We start from the raw sequence: 24532 nt of genomic DNA on the forward strand, positions 1-24532 counted from the left end.
AAAAGGGAATAAGAGCTTGCAAGGCTTCATCATTTCCGCATTCTGCAAAAACGGATTGGCAACAGTCATTCTTCTTGTTTAATAAAAGATTAATGCGATACATAGACATAGGATTGATATCTAAAGCATTCGCATTTTCTTTTTGATCTAAACTTTTTAACAAATTTTCAAACCACTTTACATTCTTTAGGTTGATAGGTTTACTGTGAGGTTTGTTGAGTTTTAATCTTGGATCAATTTGAAGAAAGCTAGTATTTGAGGTCATTAAAATCTTGCGTGGTGTTATTTTTCGAGATCTTATTAATGGATAGCCATAAAACAATTTCTTTTGAAGTTTGCTTGTCGCACTTTGTGGACTTAATAAACTGGATGCAGTGTCTGGAGAAGACATTAAAAAACTGTTATGAGTATGTGCATCGTTTTGAGAGATTGATGTATTTATGCATTTTGTTGACAATTTCGTTGAAAAGTTTTCTTTCTTGTTAGTTGGAACAAAAACAAAATTTATTGGGTTATGGGATGATGAAACAGGCTGAATAGCTTTATTTATTCCTAGCAAAGAATTTTTCAGTTTAGTTTTATCACAATCAAGTTTCAACTTAATTTTAGTGGGTTCTATTCCTGTTTTGTTACTGTCGTTTTTACACTCATTTTTCTGGCGATTTGACAAATTTAAAGGTGATTTATTGTCCTGCAGTGGCAAAGAAAAAACTTCAGGCAAAGATCTTGAATTGCTTGTATTACTTATGGAGCTTAGCTTTAAAGTAGAGTCAAAAACATCCCTGTTTTGGGAAACAAGAGGGTCTTGGCATTTTTCAACAACAGATTCAAAGGCAGTAATGTCTTTCTTTTCAGGAGATTTTTTGTCAAGATTTCCGAGATTTTCTTCATATTTGGTGCACAGTTTATTTGATGTTTGTATGTCTAGATCTCCAGAAGAAAGTCTATTTGATTTATTTTGTAATTTAGAGACATCAATTTTAAGATTTTTCGGAACTACCAAATTTTCATTTAATGGCAAATTGTTTTGTTCATGTACATTGTTTGGTATTTCCAAACTAACTGAATTACATTTTTTTTTACAAATGCATCCCTTGTCAGTTCTATTGAAAATCCCACTTGCATCTTTCAAGTTGCAGGCTTTTTTTACCAACTTTTGTGTTGAAGCTGAATTTTCCATCAAAGTTGCATTTTCAATTGATATAAATTTAAACTGGTCATCATTTTCAGATATTTTTGTAGATAAATTTGTACTGGTACAAGGTGTATCTTGAATCAATAAAATTGAATTTTTTGACATATTAGAATACTCCATATCTAGTGAATTGTTTTTTATTTTCAAAGGATGTTTGTTATTTACATCACAAAGCATTTGATCATTATTTATATTAAGTATTGGATGTTGGTTGGGTGTTTGATTTTGATCTTCATCAACTTGTAAAAAATCGTCATCTCTTTGGCAATCATTTATATCACTAGAACTGGATTGGTCACTTTTCCATTTTAATTCCTTTCTGGCTTCGTTACATGATTTTAAAAGATTTGTTGATAGATTTTGCTTGTTCTCCTTTAATGTTTTGTTTGATGTTACATTTTCTGCTGGCTTATCACACAATTCAGTACGCATGCTTTGCAAATTGTGATTATTACATGAATTTTGTAAAGTTTCTTTACTTGATAAACTCTGTGAAGTTAATTGATTTACATTGGGTAATGTAGATAAATTTGGTATGCCAGTAGTCACATTTTGCAATAATTTGTCGGGGACATCAAATGTTGACTTGGTTAGTTGTTCTGTTGTTTTATCAAGCTTATTTTGTTTGCTAGTAGCATTCAGAGTTTGTTCGGCTATTATACTACTTGTAGGAACTGTTACATTTGCTGTTTTACATGGTGTGACATGAGAAGATGTTGTTTTCATTGCTTTTTCATTAATATTATCTTTATTAGTTGTTAGTAATCTCTGATTTATAAGTATTTGAGGCTCTTTAGCAGTTTTTTCATCACATGAATGTGCTGGGGTATGATTAGAAGAATACAACTGAAACTGTCCATAAAAAACATCACTAGATTCTGGAATTAATTTATCAGAGGAATCTGCTTGAACAACACTTGTTTGTTTAATAATTGGTGATACTTCCTGAGATGTCAGATTTAAATCACACGAAACAGACTCTTTGGTTAAAGCTTGTAAACAATAACTTGGCATTTTATTTTTGTGCTCAACTGTGCCTTTTACAGCATTATTTGACAGATGTGGTGAAGATGGTATACCATCACTGCTTAGTTGATCTGTTGAGCTTATAATCACCAAGTTATCTTGTAGTTCAGAGCATGTATTAGTTACAGAAGTTAAACCTAGGCATCTTGTGTTATTTTTATCAATATCTTTTTCCTTTCTGAAAACATTTGTCTTAGGATGTTGCAAACTAAACAAATTGGCCTTTCTGTGCTTGGCATCATCAAAAAATGAAAAAGCTTCAACCTTGTCCAACTCTCTGTTTATAGGCATAGGATTAAGTGAAAAAATGTTGTCTTCAATATTTGCTAAGGATTGAACAATAACTTCTGAGTCCTGCCTGAGTAAATACTTACACAAAGGTGCACTTCTAAGCCGACGTGTAAAGATCTTTGATTTTCCAAAGAATGAAACCTTAGAACTTGGAGATTGAGATTTGTTATTCTTTTGATGCAGAGTGCTAAAATGAGGTTCCCTTGTTGGTGGTGTTGCAATTCTACTATCAACAAAATCCTCTTGACATTTTTTACTTGTTTTTGGCGACTCAGTTAGGGCCTGTTTTACTGTTAGTTTTTCATTACAGATGGTTGTGCATCTATTTAGTGTTACCCGAGGTGAACCACATCTCAAAATTCTTGTAGGGTCTAAGGAAGATATGAAATCAGGATTTTCTTCCAAGTTTGGGCTAAAATTCTGCTCACATTGGGTTACAGCGTCAGCATTTAATACATCATCAGATAAGCATGGACTTTTTGTTACATGAGGCGTTGACATAGCAATAGAAGTATTGTTATTGACGACTGTGCTATTAGAAATTGGGGGCGTTGCTAAAAGACTTGTTTGAAATGATTCCGTATGACAAAGATTGTCTGGTGTGTTTAGCATCGATGAAAAAGACATCCTATGGTTCAATTCAGGTGTTGTATTACTAGATGAGGATTCAGAAAGTAGAGAGTCCAGAAGAGTAAAAACATTTTCATTTTTCTTAGTGATTTTCGATGTATTGGATTTGGATATTAAGTTATCGGTAAAAGTTTGGGTGTTTTTATCATTAGTACACGATTTCATGTTCGCTTGTACTGACACTGATAAAATTGGGGTTTTTAAAACAGGGCTTTGTACTTGGGTTTGAACACTAACATTTTCTTTTTGATTTTGGTTACACTGAATAGCAGAGTTATTAGTAGAAGGGCTTTGAGATACTGTAACAGGAATGGGATTTAAGTTCTCCTGATGAGCTAACATATTGTTGTTAACGTCCATACCTGCATCTTTGCACATGGACAGCATAGATTGGTCATCAAAACCCAGTAAAATCTGATCCAAATTTTCAACAGCAGAAAAAACATCATTATCTTCATTAATTTTAGGATTGTTGTTTTCTTGTGACAAGTACCTAGAGCATGTGGGAACATTGCCATCTTGAGTTTGACAATTAAGATCTTGATTTGTTTGTAAGTTCAGGGAATAACTTTCTTCTCTTTGCCAATCTGTTAAATCAAAAGTTTGATAGTCGTTTGAAGTATCACCACACAAACCAGATATAATGGCAGCTTGGCCTAACAGGTCCACGTTTTCATTATTCATGGTAGAAGGATAAGAAAGGGTCATTTGGTTAGCCTTCCGCTTGGTCATTCTTGGACATTTTTGCTATTGAACATATTATTTTATATATATATATATATATAAATGTTACAATTCACCAGAAAAGTTTATTACTTATTTATATTTATGTTACAGAAATTTGACTTCTACCACTAAATTACCTTTTTCGGCGGCTTTTGTTGCTTTTCTGTAGGGTTGAATATTTGACTTGTTAGTTTGTTTTCCACAGGTTGATAAAACTGAGTGGGTGTAAGCCTGGTTACTACACAACCTTTTGGAACAACTTGTTTTAATCTTTTCCCCTGACAAGGAACTGAATTTGCCACATCTATACCAAATTAAAGTTATATTGTTGGACAGTAATTTGTGGTAATTGTTAAAATTCTAAACTTTACAACATGGGGTCATTAATTCAACTGGAACTGTTTTTGTATTGTAGCAACCTTGAGTAAGGCACTACAAACTGTATAAACGCTTGCGAGCCAAAAGCATTCAACAAATTAATTATCTGGCAAAATACCTAATAAAATCCAACTGCCAAAGGCAACATAAAACTGGGTAGTAAAACGTCAGCCTTCCAAAATCAAGAATGAAAATATTAATAAAAAATAAAATAAACTGATGTTTTAATTTTTTTTTGTAATTGTATATATATATACAGCCTATTTATTTGTATTAAATTTTTAAACCATGTGTCTATGCAATTAGAATGCCAACAAAATGTTTATTAAAGCTGAATTGTATTTGAAACTAAAACTTACAAAAAAGTGAATTTTTGGGCAAAACAACTCTCTCCTTTCTCTTTAAAACTGTTTTAGGGATCATGAATGGTCGTCTTGCTACAAAATCTATAATGGTTATCGGAGAAGTCTGGCGTGGACAATTACTTGCAAACTCATATTTAATACCTTTGTTCTGATGGACTTGAATGTCATAGAGAAAAATCTAAACAAAAAATAGTTTAAAAATAAAAAAAATTGTAATACAAAATTATTTAGGAATGTTTAAATTATCTAATTAGCTGTTTTTACCCGAGACTTGAGTTTGCTTTGGCAGCTTCAGATAATAGCAGTATTGCTGCCTATATCGCTACCAAACTGCTTATATCGCTTTTAGCTTGGTATACCTAAATTTTCTTAGTTAAAGACTCTTTAATACAAAAGCAGTGAAAATCATAATGAGACATATTGTAATGAAGCCTAGTGTTCTAATTACTACAGCAAGGCCACTGGTTACTTCTCTTGTAAAGAATTTCAGCAAAATATTAATAATAATGTAATTTTTTTCAAAAACAACTAAGCAGAAAGTTTTCTACCTCAGTTAAAAGGAGTTGATAAGTAAGATTTAGTTGTTGAATTTCTAAACTGTTGTTAAGTTCAAGTAAAAAACTATCGTACATAGAATCAATTGGCTCGTAGTCAAAGCAATTATTAAAGTCACACATCTTGACTCTAGAACGACCAGGCATAAACTACAAAACAAAATTATATATTTTTATAAATACATATCTTAAATTTTCTTTATATTTTTAAATAAAACCCCTTGTTGCTATTTTAAAGCCTTACATCACCAGGATTACCTTGTATACTGCTACTTTAGGGCACCGGAACCTTTTGAAGCTTGCTAGTTTCATAATGACATCTATTGAAGTAAATAATACAACACCTTCTTCAAATTTTCCAAGAGTTTGTGAAGGACTGTTTAAAATAATTTTAAATTGTAACATTTAAGATATTGCAAAGATTAGGTTTATATTTTTAAGCATTTTTCTAATTTAAACAATACATACATACACTTAAACAACATATACATACACCTAGTACTAGTAGTTTAGTACATGAGTATAATGCTTAGAAACCTGTGTTAGGGTTAATTAACTAAATATTACATTTAAAAATTAACACAAATATTTAAACTTACCCACATTCCATTGATTGTAGTTTTTTCATAAATTTGTAATCAAGTTGTGAAAGATATGTTGCCGACTTAAATTTAGACGGAAGAAGAAGAAATCCAAGCCTTTCCTGTGTTGAATGATTCTAAAATAAATAGGCTACTACTTTAATATTTTTTCTAAAACCGCTTTTTATTAATTGACCTTAAAATGTTTCCAAATAATAACATAGTGTATATTTAAATTATTATAACATAAGTGTTTTATTGGTAATTTTCATAAATTTTTTTTTGGTAAAAAAAGTTGAAATGAAACTTGTAACACCATATACAAAGCCTAGTGTTGCAACCACTCACAAAAACATAAACTTATTTATTTTACATTTTTCGCCAGCTGATTTCGCTTTTCATTATATTTGTTGTATTCCAAGTAACTATAAGGATGATCAAAGTTAAGTATCCAGTGAGTTTCAATGTCATAGTTTGGGTCAATTATTGTTTCTTTTACACTTTTTAAAAGCAATTTGTTTTTATTTGGATCATTGAAATCGCTCTCCATTTAATTTTTATTAAATACTGAACAAGATTATTTTTTAACTTTAGTCTAAATAACAAATAGATTTGTATTAAAGTTTTTTAAATTATCTATTATTGGCTAAAGTATTATAGATGAAATGCCCCCTTTTTAACTTTGAATCTCTAGTAAAAATTTTCACCAAAAAAAGAGTTTTTTTTAGATAAATTTAATGTTTAATTATAAATCCTGTCAAAACCATCTAATTTTTTTATTTATTTTACCTTGATGTGGTAAGGTCGAATGCACAACCTAAACATAGAGTAACAACAGTTACCACAACCCAGTCTCAAGTTGCCTGTGGCAGTTTGGGATGTTATAGAATATAATTGCCCGATAATTATGCTGCTGATTAGGTGCTGGCTTATCAGGAGTTCACACCGTTTATAGCGCCTTACTCAAAGGCATTACGGCATGAGATCACTCGGGATTGAACCCAGGACCTCATGTAGTCACGTAGTCTAGGAAGTTTTCTAACCACTACACCACGCTGCCAACATTGTAGTGTAGTGTTTAGATAATATTTACCAAAATGTTGTATGTGTAAATTTAAGCATGCGTGTAAAACAAATTTCTGGTAATGTCGTATGTTTCTATACTACTATCTGACTATAAATCCAAAATTTTAGTAAACTGATAGGGCAGTTTTTAACACAAATTATTAATTAAAGAAACACATACAACATAAAATAATATTACATTTATTAAAAATATTATATTTCAGAAATTTTAGCATAAAAATATAAAATAGTTGTTATTTTTTAAATTCAAGACATTATATTTTAAAAATCGCTCTCTAACCGCGTGGCGCACCTAACCATGTGCGTTTTTACACTTCGGAGCATTTGGAAAAATAAAGTAAAGCATTACTACATACGAATACGCCTTACATAAAAATCAAAAAAATTATCGTAATGTTATTTTATCAATTTCAAAAAACGTATAAATTAAATTTAAAATTAAAATATTTACATTTAAAACAAAGTATATAGTAAAATTTACCGATTTGTACAGAACCCCTATTTGTACACACTTATATTTTTCAGTAACGTTTTTACCTCCTATTACCTATTATTACGCTTGATTGCATTTCTATTCGAGTTTTGGAAAGTTTGAGCAGTAAAATTGGCGGTTCGTCATGTGTTGTTTGTTTACAGTCTGACAGTTACAACTGTTTAAACCTAGCAATAATAATTAAACTGAAAAATTGTAAAGTTTTTTTATTTTTAATTATATTTTATGAGGTTTTTAAATTAACTTTCAGTTTCAGACAACTCCGTGAAATTATTATTTAGATTCTGGAGTAATTTACGCCAGCAAAACCAAGAAGTAACGCAGTCTGGTTTACGTACAAATCTACTTCACTAACAACAATCTAAGAAATAAAAACAATGGCAAAAAGAGCATTTTCTCCCCAAGAGATTTCTATGTTTATTATGGCGAATAAGAATTCATCTACAGAAGATGCAAGTGGAAGTGACGACAGTGATACAGAAGCAAATCAAAATGTATTAAACAACCAAATGTACGGCCATGTTCGCAATCAGGGAAATTTTGGGGTTATGGGCCACCATATGCACCCCGTTCCTGGGGTGGATCCCACACCAAAGAAGCGACAAAAACTAACCAAAAAGGCATATAAGGGAAGATCAGGTCGGACAACAAGAGCAACCATTCAACATGAAAATGCTGGAAAGGTTTCATCTTTTGCTTCCAAATTTCCTAATCTTTTAGGACTAGATGGAGTTCTAATGACTTGGTTTCCCCAAACTTACTATAGAATGTACAATCTTACGCCAGATCCCAAACCAATGGAATTTTTTAATTTGTATTTTAATGAATGGTTCTGGTCAACTCTTGTTGAAGAAACCAACCGATATGCTGATCAGTTTCGAAATGCTTCAGGCCAATTATCACCACGGTCAAAATATCGCAATTGGGCTCCTGTTACTTTAAAAGAAATGAAAGCATTTATGGCTCTGTGCTTTGCTATGGGCCTATCATCAAAACCCAACATAACTGATTACTGGTCTTCATTTTGGATTACAGAAACCCCGGGATTTTCAAAAGTGATGAGGCGAGATCGGTTTAACTGTATACGCGGTTTTTTACATTTTAATGACAATCGAAAGCATATTCAAAAGGGACAACTTGGATACGATCCTTTATTTAAGATTCGGCCTCTTATTGATTTTCTAATGCCTGTGTTCTGCAAATTTTACAAGCCAGTTCCTCCAGCAAAACACAAAACCACAGAAGAAATTGAAGCAGATATTGCCAGCAAACAAATTGTCTACAAGACCATAAGCGAGTGTGCTTTGACCAAAACAGGCCCAGAAATGAAGTTGTATCCTTTTCCACACGGTTCAAAAAAATGGTATGTTCGAATATTTGACGGCTTAACAACAATGGCTATGGTCAATTCTCACACAGCTTACTTACAGCATTTACAAGTGACTCAATTGTCAGAAAACAAAGTTAAGAAGTTAGATTTAAGGCATTATATGGAGCATGTTTGTGGAGAATTACTTACTGGATTTGAACCGATTGATAAATCATCGTCGCAAAGTCGGCTGCCAAAAACAATGGTTGCCAAGCAACATCGTCACAGAATTATCATGGACGGACATTTTGTTGCTAAGGGAACATCTCGTGATTGTACGGTTTGTTCAGACAAAAAACGAGAGTTAGGTCGACGAAGTACAAAATATTACTGCGAAAAATGTAAGGTTTATCTTTGCCCTGCCAGCTGCTTTAAACGATATCACACAGTTCAAGAATACAAACAATGTCATTTAGATGTTGATTAAATAGGTTTTACCCAATATACTATGTCTACATTTCAACCTGTTTTGCAAAATGATTTGGTTTTAGTCCGAAACGATAATAATTTATTTGTATAACCAAATTAATAACAATAGGAAGTTTAAATTGGTTCTTAATTTTAACATTTATTTTTTACTTTTTTGTTTTTATATTAATGTATCATGTGGGTTAAGTTTCATATAACTTTTTGCTACTGTTTATTTTTATTCTTATCTTTTATTTTTTTGTATTTCTGTACAGTGGTTTTTCTATAACATAGGAGTGCTAACAATAGGTAATAAAAATGGCAAAACGTGCTTTCTCACCCAGAGAAATTTCTATGTTCATTATGGCTAACAAAAACTCTGCCACAGAAGACGGAAGCGGGAGTGATGACAGTGACACCGAGATAAACAACACAGGGATTATGCCAATCCAGTATCCCAATGATCCATTTTCAACCGAACCACATCAACAACCGATTAAAAAGAGAAAAACTCCTAAAAAAACTTACAAAAGTAGATCGGGTAGATCAACTAGGAGCACAATTTTAACGGAGAATTCGCAAAAAGTTACAACTTTTGCAAACAATTTTCCTTATTTGTTGGATCCATGTGGCGTTTTAATATCTTGGATTCCTCATCATGAAGATGTATTTACGAATCTAGGTGCTGAAGCCAAACCAATGGACTTTCTTAATATATTTTTAAATGAACAATTTTGGACCATGCTCATTAACGAAATCAACCGCTATGCGCAACAGTTTATTGAAACCCCGGGTCAATTATCCCCTAACTCAAAATACCATAACTGGGTACCGGTAACTGTGGTAGAAATGAAAGCTTTCATGGCACTATGTATTGCTATGGGCTTGTGTTCAAAACCAAATATTGCTGATTACTGGTCTTCATATTGGATTACAGAAACACCATCTTTTTCAAATGTAATGAAACGAAATAGATTCAATACTATCCGAGGATTTTTACATTTTAATGACAACAAAAATCGAATTTTACGCCACCAACCCGGTTATGATCCCTTGTTTAAAGTAAGACCTCTTATAGATAGTTTGCTGCCAGTTTTTATAAAATATTATCGACCTGTACCACCAGCAAAGCATAAAACCCAACAAGAAATCGAAGCAGAAACAATTGCAAAACAAGTTGTCCATAAAACAATTTGTGAATATGAATCTACCCGAACAGGCCCTGAAATGAAGATGTACCCCTTTCCTCATGGTTCTAAGAAATGGTATGTACGAATATTTGACGGTTTAACAAGTATGTCCATTATTAACTCACACACAGCCTACCTGCAGCACTGTAAATGTTTTGACTCTACATCTAAAGCCAAGAAGATTGATTTAAGGCAATACATGGAAGTTGTATGCTCTGACTTGTTAAGCGGATACACTCCAATTGGAAGATCAGTCGGCCGGCGGTCAACACTAAGCACTAACAACAGAATCACACAAAACGGTCATTTTGTAGAGGTCATAAGCGGACAGCGAAGAAAAGCATGCGAGGTGTGCTCCGATAGGAAACGCCATCACGGACGCAGGCAAACTAGGTACCAATGCAGCCGATGTGTTGTACCTCTATGTCCCGACCAATGTTTTAAACGCTATCACACAATTACAGACTATAAACAATGTCATTTAGATGTAGCGGATAACAACACAAGTAATGCAGAAAATTAAAAAAACGCAAAGGAAAAATGTGTTTGCTCAATTAAAGTGGTACCATAAGATTGTAACTGATTTTTAGCGTGCTAAATGAATTATAATACTTTCTGTTTTTTTTTATAAATATAAAAAAAAACTTTTTATAATCATTTTTTGTAGATAAGTTTTTTAACTTAATTTCACAAGTTACTTTTGTAATACTTACTAACCAAAAGTCTTTCGTTTGTGTTTTTTCAAATTAAATTTGTTCGTTAATCACAATATTAGATGTAGAAACCTGCAATTGAAATTTTCGTGTTGGTTACTAAACTTGATCATATTACTAACCTTTATTTTAACAAAATAAAACAAATTTTTGGAGAATAATCGTAGTAAATGTTTGGCAAAATTTAATAAATGTACTAAAATAATCTGGACAATTTTATTTAAATTTTGTTGAACAATTGCATCAGTGATTCTTTATAATAACAAATCAATATACTTACCTTTTTATGACAAAAATCACATAAATTTTAAATACAATTTAGTTTTACAAGTGCATTCTATATTTAAATTGCAAATTTAATTTAAACATACAAAATAGATACAAAATTTGAGACTAAAATAGAACTTAAAATTATTACACAATACAAACAATGAATAAAATTAAAATGTAATAGTAATTTAAATAATTAAAGGCAGTTTAATTGTCTGAACTAGCACATTTTTGCAAAACCGACAATTGAGCACCACATTTGATCTGCAAAAATTTGTCATTTGAATACAAATAAACCCCAAATTGATTTCTTCGCTGCTTAGTGTTTTCCTGGTTACCTGGTGGGGGTAAGGTGCCAAGGGTCCTTAACGGTTCTATCCCTCGCTCCCCAGTGTTATGGTCTATACATACCATACTACATCTATTACAAAGACCGGTGCATTTTAATTCAATTTGTTCGTTGTTCTCTGTTTTAATAACCACCTTACTCCATGATTCTTCTGTAAATGGTGCTGCACCAGAAATGAGAAAATTGCAGCGAAATCTTGCTATTATTGATTCCGTGTCGAGATAGTTTTCGCTTTTTCCTGGAAATTTAGCATCTTCAACCAACAAACAGTCCTCCGACATGTTGTGTTTGTTTATTATCTTTTGTAGATATTCAACAGTGGTTTCTGATACCATAAGAAACTGTGCTTCATTAGAGAGTGACAGGGGTTGAGAGATAGTCTCAGATTTTTCGGATTTCACCTTGTTTTTGCTAAATCGCTTTGCACCAGATTGTTTTCGAATTAAAACTGCCTTTTTTCCAATAACTTTTGTAAGCCAGTCATTTACTTTTGATCCACAATTATAACCCACTATCCTTAAAAAATGTATAACAAAAATTAACAAGTCCAGTATTAGTAAAATAAATATATATGTTTTTCGTCGTTACTTACTTTTCTCCACAGACTTTGGATTGACAAGTTAGTAAATTTTCAGAATTTTGATCAAGTTCTGATGGTACTTGCACACTTCCAAATTCATCTGAACTAAAAACCACCTTAAATTACATGTTTGTAAAAAAATACTATGTTATATTAATTGTCTTTTGAAAAAATTGATTTATTTTTGGGTCATGTATACTTTAAGGTCCCCTGATTAACTTATTACCTTTCTAAATATATTTTTATATTCTCTAACCCCTACTCTATAATCACTTTATATCTTTCAACTAAGTATTATTAAATAAAATCCTAATAATTAACACATATTGTTCTTGTTACTTTTATGGTTCTCACGTCTCATTGCTTCATTGCCTAAACTTTTTAGTGGGCCATAGAATACATATGATCCTTATTTTTTGAACCTGAGTGTTAAGGTCGATTTTTTCAAATCAATCCAAGTTTTGATCAATGTCATTCTGTGTTGTCGTTTCAAAGTCCAGCAGACTCCAAATTCACCCACAACCATCCACTGTCTGTCATATTTTAACCCAGTTTCACAAATATCCCAAGAAGATACCTAAAAATCAATTAAATTCCAGTAATAAATAAAATTCGTTGATTAAAACTATTGTTAAAATAACAGAAATATGTAATAGCTTTTGGTAATTTAACCTGGTACTCTTTTGGTAATTTAACCAGGTAAAATGAATAAGATTTGATCTTCTTTGTAGTTTTAGAACTTACCTCCATTGGCCGACATGATTTAACAGGATAAACAAAAATTTTCTTCAAGTAAATTTGATTGGGAATCGAGTGATTACAATTGGTAGAATGGACTTCATTCTTCATACTGGAAAAACTTTCCTCAACCTAAAAGTAAATAAATATATAAGGTTCTCCTAAAATCAATTTACATGCATATAGTTCTTTTTTTTAAATAACTTAATGGTACCTTTAAAAAAGAATCCTCCAAAAATTCCAAAAAATAGTCAGCGTCTTCATTAGTTGACATGTAGCCCAGTGATAATCTTACAGCCCCAACTGGTTGTCCATTAATGAGGTCAACATGATCACCACAAACGTGCCCACTCTATATAAATTAACTTATTGTTTTTAACCCTTTTCCAGAAAAAAATTACACTTTATGTAAATACATTAAGCACCATAACATAAGGTCATCTGTTTGATTCCCACAGAGTCTATGCCAGAGTGTGAATAGCGTGAATAAGTGAGCATTAAATATTACCAACTTTTGCTTATCTAAAACACTCAGGAGGATAAAATTTTAAAAAAATATATGTATATTTACTTTGTAATACGTTAAATCTACTGCTTAATTTAGGATTACTTATTAATGAATAAATAGATTTTTAAGGTCTACCTCGTATACTTTTTCTAAGTGATTAGGTTGCAGGTCCAACATGGCACAACAGGCTCCCACATTACAGAAACACCCTGATCTTAAATGAATATTTTTTGATGCTGCCAGTTGAAGAACATGATTGAACCCAATATAACTAACACAAAATTTAATATCATAAATAAAAACACTTAATTAAATTAGAAATAAATACAATTACAAATATAAATAAACAGGGAAAGTCTACATTACCTTTTATCCATTCTTTTTAGGTTAAAACAAACAATTGGTCCTTGGGCGTCTGTGCTTTTAAAATTTGAATAGGAATAAATATGTACAAGAGGATTATTGTTTAAATATCTCATTTCATTCATTTTAAGATACAACCTAAAAAAATGCATAATAAAATATCCTAAAAAATTCTTTCATAAGTATAGGCACTATACAAGCACTAAACTACACTTACAAAGTTTCTTATTACATACCTCTTGGCTACTAAAAAAGTATGATTTTGCACTATACTTATGGATTTGGTAATTTTGCTTAAAGCATTAAACCCATGCCTTAAAGCAATTATATTTAAAAAGGGTAAACTGCCATCTTCAAATCTAAAAATAATTATAAAAAAATATTTATAACAAAGTTTCACTTATTGTTTAGTAACAAATGAACTTACTAAATTGAAAATAATAATAATTTTCCCACCTACCTAGAATGTAGAGATACTCGTGGTTTATAGTAATCTGAAGTTGCTAAATATCCATCTGCAGTCCCACCTCCAAAGTATATTTTATTTGTTAATTCTGCAGCAGCATCTTTTTTAACTAACAGGGCTCCAAGACCTTCAAAAATTTTTAAAAATGTTTTTAGTATATTCATTTAAACAGTCAATTGCTCTCACTTTGGGCTGCATTTCATTACTAGTAAAATCGTTTAAACTCGAAACTAATAAAAACCTATTATAATTATTTTTTTGTTATAATATTTATAGCAAGCATTAAAAATAAGAAGTGCCAAAAATTATAAATTTTTATTACAAGAAGTCCTAGGTTCCATTCCTACTGCAAAGTTAATTTGCATCGCCATGTCATAGATTACCGAGAAATAAAAAAATATTAAAAATGATGCCACAAAATTTACGCTGCAAAAAAATTCATTCGACTTGCCTGTTGGAAATCCAAACATTTTGTAAAAAGAAATACAAACAAAATCTGGGGCATGTTTGTTTAAATTTAGAGATGAAGTCGAAACCAAAGATGAAGCATCCAATAAAGTAAACCATTTTCCTTGTATATCTAGTAAAAAAATGAAAAAAAATTTAAATTAAACTAAACCTATAGAGAAAGTTTTTTTAAGCAATTTAAAAAAATTACTGTTATATCACCCTAAGTTATTTTACTAAATATACATTTGGCAGAAAACCATAACCCCAAAATTGTCTAAAGTTGACCCAAATTTTGATTAAATGTTGTTTTCAAATTTTAGTTTTTGAGTGGGTTTTAGTAATATAGGTTATACTAATTAATAAATGGATATACAAAATTTAACAATAAAACTACAGTTTCCATTATATATTTACTTTTATCTTCTTTTTACAATGGTTTTATTAGTATAAATAAAGTATCCCAAGATATCTGAAGAAAAATTGCTTTGTAAGAGCAACATAATGGAAAAAATAATAAATGTATATTTAAACAACAGAAAAATGTTTACTAGTGTTTACCTGATTTAGGAATTTCATTGCATTTTATATCATCAATCCATTTTAATGGATATTTACAACCAGAGAAATTGCTTTGTCCCGGATAGGCAAACAGATGACTTGTGCTAAATAAACAATTTAGTTTTGTTTTAATAAAACTGAATATCAAACAAAACAATTTAAAAAAAATACCTTGATGTGGCAGGGACTTTTAACTTGGCTTTTTTCACTAAAATTGGATTATAATTCTTTAGTGTAAAGGCATCAGCTGTTTTGCTAGCCCTAGTGACATTAAAAACAAAGTAAAATTGTATAAATATTATATATGAATATCTTTATCCACTCACAGTTTGGGATGTTAATGCTTATTATTTATAATATAAACGATAATTTATTAGTTGATAGGTTTTGGGCAGAAGTTGGTACCCTCTAAAGCGACTCTCTCAAAGATGCTACAACATAAAAGCAGTGAAAATTAAACAAATAAACTCATGCTGTAGTCTAGTGTTCTGGCCACTACACCCTGCGTATAAAAAAAGACAAAAAATGGATGGCTTTCACTAATTATTATTTTAAAGCATTTATACTTATTCAAGGACAAACAAATTGATGAAGCACCAGCCGCATGAGCAGATTCTCGAATGCCAACTACTGAAGTATGGTTGTCTTCAAGATACCAAAATGTTGAAGCACCTGATAACATAATTAAAACTTAGATTTTTTTCTATACCCCCTTAAGGGGATAGGTTTTTAATTTTTTTATCGATTAAGGCTGTAATATAATGTCATGTTTGGACTATTCGTAACAGCCGGGCTCAAGGGCGAATAGTGTGGCATTGGTGCGACCTGAACCCGAAAACCTTTAGATTTGTAGTCCAACAACATTAACGGTATATCACACTCCAGACAAAACTTCAAATTATTTTGAAATTTTGAAAACTAGATGGCTATTTACCCCACCTAGTTGAGTGCGATTTACGGGCTGCATTTACATTGTCACAATATGGTTACAACTTTCAACTTATATATGCTATGTAATTATTACCTGCACACCACAAACAACAGTTTATTAATTTTAGAAGCCAACAAGTTAGACATACAAATATAATTAGATATATACACTTTATAAGTCACATTACATGTAGATTAATGTCAGGATGGAAAAATTTTATTAATTGTTTTTTTGGTAATTATTTGCTTTTTTTTGCTAAAACTGTATATATTTATAACCTATGTTTTTTTTTTAATTTGAGTTGCAATATTTTTTTGTAATTAAAAAAACTTAAAAAATAATATCAATTGTATATATATTTTTTACACATAATTTCGCCTGCTTTAAATTCTTTTTTAGTTTTTTTATGACGTTTTAGAGAACTGTATATAATTATATCAAAGACATAAAAAAAAATTGTGCAGAAATTTATTTTGTTTATTTACAGTAATTAAGCGCCTGTTTGTTTATAATATGCCTTAATAATTAATCTTGGTTTTAAAGTTACCATGAATTTAATTGTATTAGCTTAATGAAGAGTGCATAAACTTTAATTAAAATTCTGCTGTCAAAAACCGATTTATTTACAAAACGAACCAAATATTTAATAAACAATATTAGGACTAATAAATTTAAATGCACAAAAATATGCATAGAAATATTAAATTTAAAAAACCTAAATTTTATTTTAATTTCTAGGCCTTTAAAACCTAAAATGACATTTGTGGTGCGCAGATAAATTACTACAGACAATTATTAATTGTAAGTTTCAAATATATTACAACAATCAAAATGTACCCAACTAAGAAAGTAGATTAATTGGAAAAAAAATAATAACTTAGGTAATACCTTCACTCCAATTAAAACTTTCAGCAACAATTTTGATTGCTCCCGTAGCTCCACTTGTAAAAATGACTTTATACTCCTTGTTGTTGGTGTTAAAATGATTTAATATCTCTCCTCGAGTCTTTAAAAAATTATGACATAGGCCTATTAACTGTAAGTCATTTTGTTGTATGCAATTTGTTTGTCAAATTAGTTATTAATTAAATTTTTTTTTTTGAATTATTACATTTGGACAAAAATCCATTGTGGCTTTTTATTTAAAAAAAAATGTATTTTTGTCTGATTTTTCTTCAATAACGTAAGGACAAATTTAGTAAAAATTATCAAAGGATCACACATTACTTCAACCTTGTTACAAAGAAATATTTTGAAAACTTTTAAGAATAGATTAACTTATGTTCAATAAAATAAACAATAATGATATATATACTTGATAAATAGCATCGGATGTTAATTCACTGCTTGGATTTCCACTATGGGGGTTGCCATAAACGTTGCTTAACAAATCTTTTGTGTATTCACTTATTTGACTATGAGAATATAATGTTGAACCAGCATGGTCCATATAAATCACATCTAAAATTATAAATAAATCAATTTATTACTTTTATATTTTTATTTAACATTCGAAAAAAAAAAGTTTTTTTAATATTATATATTTTTGTCCTCGATTTGGAAAGGTCGGCAGCATGTCCTAAACACAGTCTCAAGTTGTCTGTGGCAGTTTGTGATATTATAGATTAAATTTGCCTGTTACATAAGCTGCTAATTAAGTGTTGGTTCAGCAAAAGTTTATACAGTTTATAGCGCCTTACTTAAAAAAGCTACAGCATGAGACCAGTGGGGATCGAACTCAGGACCTCATTCAGTCATGTATAAAAATTACACATTTTAAAATTTGTTGAAATATAGTCTGTTAACTTGTAAACATAAACCTTTTATTGTTGGAAATTCCGTTTGTCTTATTGCCTTTAAATTTCTTGGGTAATCATTATCTTCAGATAAACACATAATAATTCACTATTTGAACGATGTTCAACTCAGGTCTGTACATCACAAGAAGGAATACTGCTGTCTTTTTTAGCTATTACAAAAATTCACTGCAATGATACCTACAGCAGCTAGATTTGCATAACATACTGAACATATATTTTAAGTTACGTAACAACCAGCTGACCAGACAATTGACAATATGCTGTTTGTTACATAGGTTTGCAAAGCTTCGCACAAAATAATTTTTTGTAATTTTTTATAGCTAACTCATTAAAATTAGAGTATTATTAACTATATTTGATTAAAAAACATCTAAAAATTATTGATTTTCAATAGCCTCAATACATTCAATGTTTTTGTATTTTGCATTGCCGATAAAACTTATATAACTAAAATGCTTTGCGGAACAAGGCGGAAAAAAAGTATTTCCGCTAATGCGTTATTGTATCAATGCGCTAATATTAAACCAAAAAAACATTATATTGAATTCTTAAAAACCGTAATTTAGCAAAACCCAGGTCGTCAACATAATTTAAAGGGCATTTTCTAGGTGTCTGTTATGATGTTAAAGTGTCTAGTAGTAGATAAACTAGCGTCACCAGCTTATGGATTTGACCCGGAACATTAGGTTAAGGGGTAACACTCCAACTACGTAATCTATTATCTCACTATTCAATAAAAATGCTACCTATGCATTTCTGAATAGGCACAGTTAATGGGTTGCATAAAAAGTAACATTGTTAAACTGTTTAAATTCATATTTAATTAAAACAAACTAAGAAATAACAAAACAAATGATTTACAATTTAGTAAAATTTTTATCTTAACAAACAATGGCCCAACGGATTTCAGTCACCCCACAAAAAAATTAATAAAACTGGTGGTCACATATACATTTAAAACTTGGGTAACAAAGAAATTCACACATTTTGTTTCACACAAATAAATTTAATCTGAAATTAAATAATTTGTTTTTGTTATTTCTTAGTAATATTTAATCTAAAATAAAGTGTAACACCTAATTTTTTTGTTGTTTAGTTTTTTTACTTTTTTAACTTGTTTAAAATGATTTCAGGAACAACAAGATATAAGATTATGATAGAATGTTCTTAAGCTCCAAATGTACCAGTTAAATAATAAATATATAAAAAAAAAAATAATTTTTGTTTTTAAATACATATTTTTATAAGACTATTGATTATAGCAAGCAATTCTTAGTAATAAAACTTTTAAAACAACATTTAAGTAAGATAAAAATTCTGAAAAAAATTTGTATATATTTGATTGTTTTTAATAAAAATAAAATACCTTGCTCAGATGGAATAAAAGGGTACCACTGATGTATCGTCTTAATCTTTAGTAAGAAGTTGGGCTGCATTTGTTATTTCTTTTGTCCAGGTTACTTTTTTGGTAAAAATGTGTTTTTTAGAAAATAATAAAAAAATGGTACAACTATTATAATATTTAGTACATTAATGCAACTTTTATTTTAAACTTTACCACTTCTATGGCAAAGCCTGAAAAGGACGCTATTAAAATACCATTTTTTGCAAACTGTAATAGTAGCGGGAACATTATATATTTATAAGCGCCATTTTAAATAGTAATAACCTATAATTAGATATATATATATATAGCAATCATGGAATTGGGATTAAGGGTAGATGTAGAGTTGAAAGTTTTTTAAAAGTAGCAAGATAATTGGCGAGGACTGCTAACTACAAGTAATGTTTAAGGAACTTATGACTATATACTTGTTTTATTAAATATAACACTTTTATATAAGGACCTTGGATTTATTAATCAAACAAACTAAAATAGCAAACTGTAAAAGCAAGTTCAAAGTTAAAAAGTTTTAATTTGTGCAGGTTTTTAAGTTTTTTTATATAAGTGTAAATTGACAATACTTAAACAAAGTCAGCATTTATGATGCTTTATTAGTTTTTTTGTTCAGCTTTTTTTACTGCTTTAAACTGGCTTATAAATATAATTCTATATAACTATGTTAAAATTTTTACGGCCTTCATATGTTTACGACCTACTCGGTTGTTATTTGCACTAACTTCAAGAACTTTAACGACTTATTCATTGCTTTTTATTAGATTTTAGTTTATAACGATTGGTTGGGGTTGGCAGTTAATATAAATTTTATTGCCAAATTTGTTGTAAAACAGTTTGTTGGCATAACTTAATGGATTTCGAAGTTTATGTTTTAACTCTACTGTAAAATAACTAAATTTGAGATTTTTAGGATTTTACATTGATTAGGTTTTTTAATCTAATATTAGACCAAGCTTAATGGTAATATTGTTTTTAATAAAACAAGCAAACACGTTTACTAATGGATACAGAAAAAGAGATTGTTGAACAACTTCAACAAATTTGTGACAACAATGGAAAAGAAATATTTCCCGTACAATCTGCAAAACTTTTCCACAAACTTGGCTTAATTTACAAAACTGAAGGTTTACAACAGGCTGACAAAATCAAATTAATTCAAAGTGCAGCTTTGTTAAACGCATCTATTGTTAGAAAACCTGAAAATGTAAAAGAAATTAAACAACATCTAAATCAATTTTGCGTTGATTTACTTAAAGTTGCAAATGCAGCAAACCAAGAAGCAGATTTAATTAAATATTCTGAAATAATTGCTAAAAATGTTACAGAAATGAGAAAAAAGGTAAATGAGATACTTGTTACTTTTCCTCCGATTTCCGAAGACATATCTAACGAGGAGTTTACAAAACTTAAAGACCAAAAGGTTGAAGCTATAAGCAATCTGCAATATATTATAAGTGAAGATTATAAAGAGATTATGAACTGTCTTGCTGGGTTTTGTGAAGAAATAATGGGAAATCCCCCATGTGAATATGCTTTAGTCGGACTTGGATCACTTTCACGAAGAGAAATAACCCCTTACTCTGATTTTGAAAATGTCATAGTTTTGAATAACAAAATCACAGAAATGAGTGAAAAGTACCAAGAAAAAATAAAAAAATACTTTAGGTGGTTTGCTGTGTTCTTTCAAATTGTTTTGATTAATCTCGGCGAAACTAACATATCTAGAGTCCAAATCCCAACCTTAAATAGTGGAGATCAAAACAAGTTTAACTTTTATGATGCTGTTACACCCATAGGCATTTCCTTTGATGGAATGGTACCTCATGCTTGTAAATTTCCATTAGGAAGACAGGTTAAAACAAAAAACAAACCATTTACACTTGAACTAATTCAAACAGTCAACAAAATGGCCAGTTTTATCAAGTCAAAAGAAAATATAAAAAATGGTTACTATTTAGCTGATATGTTAATGACATCTTGTTTTGTTGCTGGTAGTCAACAATTATATCAGCAATTTCAAATAAATGTTGATAAGGAAATAAGTTTATTGGACAAAGAACAATATTATTTAATTGTAAAAAATCAAATCAATAAAAATAAAAAAGATTTTGATGTTTTAAACCAATTAAATAATATAGGGTACATTAAAAACCTAAACATAAAAAGAATGGTTTACAGAAGTTCAACTATATTTGTTTCGGCAATAGGTAAAATTTATGGCTATAAAGAATCATGTTGCTTTGATATTTTGGATACGCTAATGCAAAAAAATAAATTAACAGAAAAAGTTGGTTGCAATCTTAAATTTGCTATTGCTGTTGCATGTGAGACGAGATTAAGAGTTTACATGAATAAGAAATCACAAGATGATACAATTCAACAATCAGAAATAAAAAGTACATTTATAAATAACACGGTGGGAATAAAAAGCATTGTTGAATATTTTTCATTAATTAATAAATTTCAAGAACAATTGCCTGAATTAGATAAAAAAGAAAAGCCTACAAACCCTTTGATTTTTGTAATTTGTATGGTTTTAGGTTTTTATACCTTTGCTATAAAATGGTGGAACCAGGAAAAATGCAAAACTGAGTTTGCTAATAAAACAAAGGAGTATGTTTCTTTTTGTCATCATGGAATTGGTTTGTGCAAATACATGCTGGGTCAATATAAAGCAGCATTATCGGATTTCCAAACTTCACTTGAAATCGGCCACCAAATTGTCGACGATTCAACTGAAAGCAATGATGATTCTAGTTGTTATTATTGGATTGGATTGTGCAAATACATGCTCGGTAACTATAATGAAGCATTATTTGATTTCCAAGCTTCACTTGAAATCCGCCACCAAGTTGTCGACAATTTAACCAAAAGCAACAATGTTGCTGATTGTTATTATTGGATTGGATTGAGCAAATATGAGCTCGGCCAATATAAAGAAGCGTTATCCGATATTCAAGCTTCACTTAAAATCCGCCATCAAGTTCCTGACGATCCAACCAAAAGCAATAATGTTGCTAATTGTCATTATTGGATTGGATTGTGTGAATATGAACTCGATCAATATCAAAAAGCATTATCCGATATCCAAGCTTCACTTAAAATTCGCCACCAAATTGGCGAGGATCCAACCGAAAGCAATAATGTTGCTAATTGTCATTATGGGATTGGATTGTGCAAATGTAAGCTTGGTCAACATAAAGAAGCATTATGCGATTTCCAAACTTCACAAAAAATTCGCCAAAAAATTAATAATGATCCAACTAATAGCAGTTATGTTGCTGAAAATTATTATCGAATAGGATTGTGCAAAGATAAGCTTGGCCATTATGATGAAGCATTGACCGATTTTCAAACTTCACTTGAAATCCGCCAACAATTTAATGACAATCCAACTATTAGCAGTTATGTTGCTGAAGGGCATTATCGGATAGGAATGTGCAAAGATAAGCTTGGTCATTATAAAGAAGCATTAAACGATTTCCAAACTTCACTTGAAATCCGCCAACAAATTAATGATGATCCAACTAATAGCGGTTATGTTGCTGAAAGTCATTTTCGAATAGGATTTTGCAAATATAAGCTCAATCAATATAAAGAAGCATTAATTGATTTCCAAACTTCACTTAAAATCCGCCAACGAGTTGTCGACGATCCAACTAATAGAGGTTATGTTGCTAACAATTATAATTTGATTGGAATGTGCAAATGTGTACTTGGTCAATATAAGGAAGCATTATCTAATTTCCAAACTTTACTTAAAATCCGCCACCAAATTGTCGGTGATCCAACTAAAAGTAGTGATGTTGCTAGCAATCATTATTGGATAGGATTGTGTAAATATGAGCTCGGTCAACATAAAGAAGCTTTGTCTAATTTCCAAACTGAACTAAAAATCCACAACCAAATTGTCAGCGATCCAACTAAAAGCAGTGATGTTGCAAAGTCCCATTTATGGATTGGATTGTGCCATTATGAGCTTGGTCAAAATAAAAAAGCATTATTCTTTTTACAAACTGCACTTGAAATCCACCAACAAATTGATGACAATCCAAGTAAAAGCGTTGGTGTTGCTGAGGATCATTATATGATTGGATTGTGCAAATATGAGCTCGGTCAATATCAAGAAGCATTAGATGATTTCCAAACTTCTCTTACGATCTACCAACAAGCCGGCAAAAATCCAGTCACAATAAAGATATGTGAAGTTTTGATAAAAAAATGTAAGGCCATACTATGTGATGCCATGCCATTTATTTTAAAGTTTGTAGTAAAGAAATGTTAATTTTTAAAATCCAAGTAGCTGTTAAATTAAACAAATTTTTGTTAATAAATAATTTATTGATTAAATTACACTTAGGTCCAAATACAATTTTTTTAAATGCAGATTTTTGGTAGTATTAATATTATATTTGTAATACATTAAGTTTAAAATGCTTTTTTACTAGTATTTTACCGTTTTAAATGAACTAATGTTCTGATTTTTTTAAGCCTAGATGTTTGATGTTCTGATTTTAACCCCTGAACCGGTTTTAGTATAAATATATATATATTTGTTTGCTAATTTTGAACCTAATGAATTGTACAAACTTAATTTAACTATGATTTTATATTTTAGAAATATTACGATTTATATAAAAATTGTTAAAATTGTTTTAATATCATGAATTGCTACAGTAACACCATAAGGCAAATAATAAATCTTGTTTTAAAACTGCAAGTTTTTGAAATGGAATTAGATATGACTTAGACAAATTAAGTAACCTGCTGCATTTTAAACAAATGTTCATACGAACATCTGAACACCAATATAGGTTCGTCACTTTAATGCATTATTGTAAATATGCGTTTTCTTACAAAAAACTACGTTTTAGCAAAATTTAGGTCAACAAAAATTTAAAGAGATTTTCCTGAGAAGGGCTGGGGTAAGAATGTATATAATTTTTAATAAAATAGTGTTATCAGATTCTGGCTTATTGATTCGAACCGGGGGATTATATTAAAGAGTAGCACTTCAACAAGTAAATCTTTTTTCATATCACCTTAAAAGGTGATCGGATTTTTTATGTTTATTGAGAAAGGGTGTGAAGTTGGG

General features: G+C 30.3%; 4 protein-coding genes across 5 annotated transcripts in view; 2 read left to right on the forward strand and 2 right to left on the reverse strand.

Moving 5' to 3' along the window:
• LOC145746259 (ATP-binding cassette sub-family D member 3-like) overlaps nt 1-24532 on the reverse strand; it is a 51494-nt gene that overhangs the window by 19791 nt on the left and 7171 nt on the right. The gene's annotated exons all lie outside the window — the stretch shown is intronic.
• On the forward strand, nt 7430-9149 carry LOC145744811 (uncharacterized). The gene has a single exon (XM_082562760.1). The coding sequence runs from the start codon at nt 7703-7705 to the stop codon at nt 9119-9121; it is 1419 nt and encodes a 472-aa protein (XP_082418886.1). The 5' UTR covers nt 7430-7702; the 3' UTR covers nt 9122-9149.
• On the reverse strand, nt 11140-18449 carry LOC145744809 (molybdenum cofactor sulfurase-like). 2 transcript variants are annotated; one of them, XM_082562759.1, is made up of 16 exons: nt 18039-18448; nt 17534-17679; nt 17107-17224; nt 15854-15959; nt 15459-15548; nt 15288-15391; nt 14731-14859; nt 14274-14406; nt 14050-14172; nt 13817-13951; nt 13586-13721; nt 13157-13294; nt 12949-13074; nt 12627-12781; nt 12217-12309; nt 11140-12140 (listed from the first exon to the last, which is right to left on the reverse strand). In XM_082562759.1, the coding sequence occupies exons 1-16, from the start codon at nt 18112-18114 to the stop codon at nt 11483-11485; spliced, it is 2466 nt and encodes an 821-aa protein (XP_082418885.1). In that variant the 5' UTR covers nt 18115-18448; the 3' UTR covers nt 11140-11482. The 2 variants fall into 2 exon arrangements, 1 of the variants encoding a protein (XP_082418885.1); XR_014281238.1 differs by having other exon boundaries at nt 12108-12140; nt 12217-12304; nt 18039-18449.
• Nucleotides 20353-23970, forward strand: LOC145745307 (uncharacterized). Its single transcript, XM_082563345.1, has one exon. It carries the CDS (start codon nt 20438-20440, stop codon nt 23720-23722), a length of 3285 nt encoding a protein of 1094 aa, XP_082419471.1. The 5' UTR covers nt 20353-20437; the 3' UTR covers nt 23723-23970.

Source organism: Corella eumyota, chromosome 3 (genome assembly GCF_963082875.1).
Source record: "Corella eumyota chromosome 3, kaCorEumy4.1, whole genome shotgun sequence".
In the NCBI taxonomy this organism is placed as follows: domain Eukaryota; kingdom Metazoa; phylum Chordata; class Ascidiacea; order Phlebobranchia; family Corellidae; genus Corella; species Corella eumyota.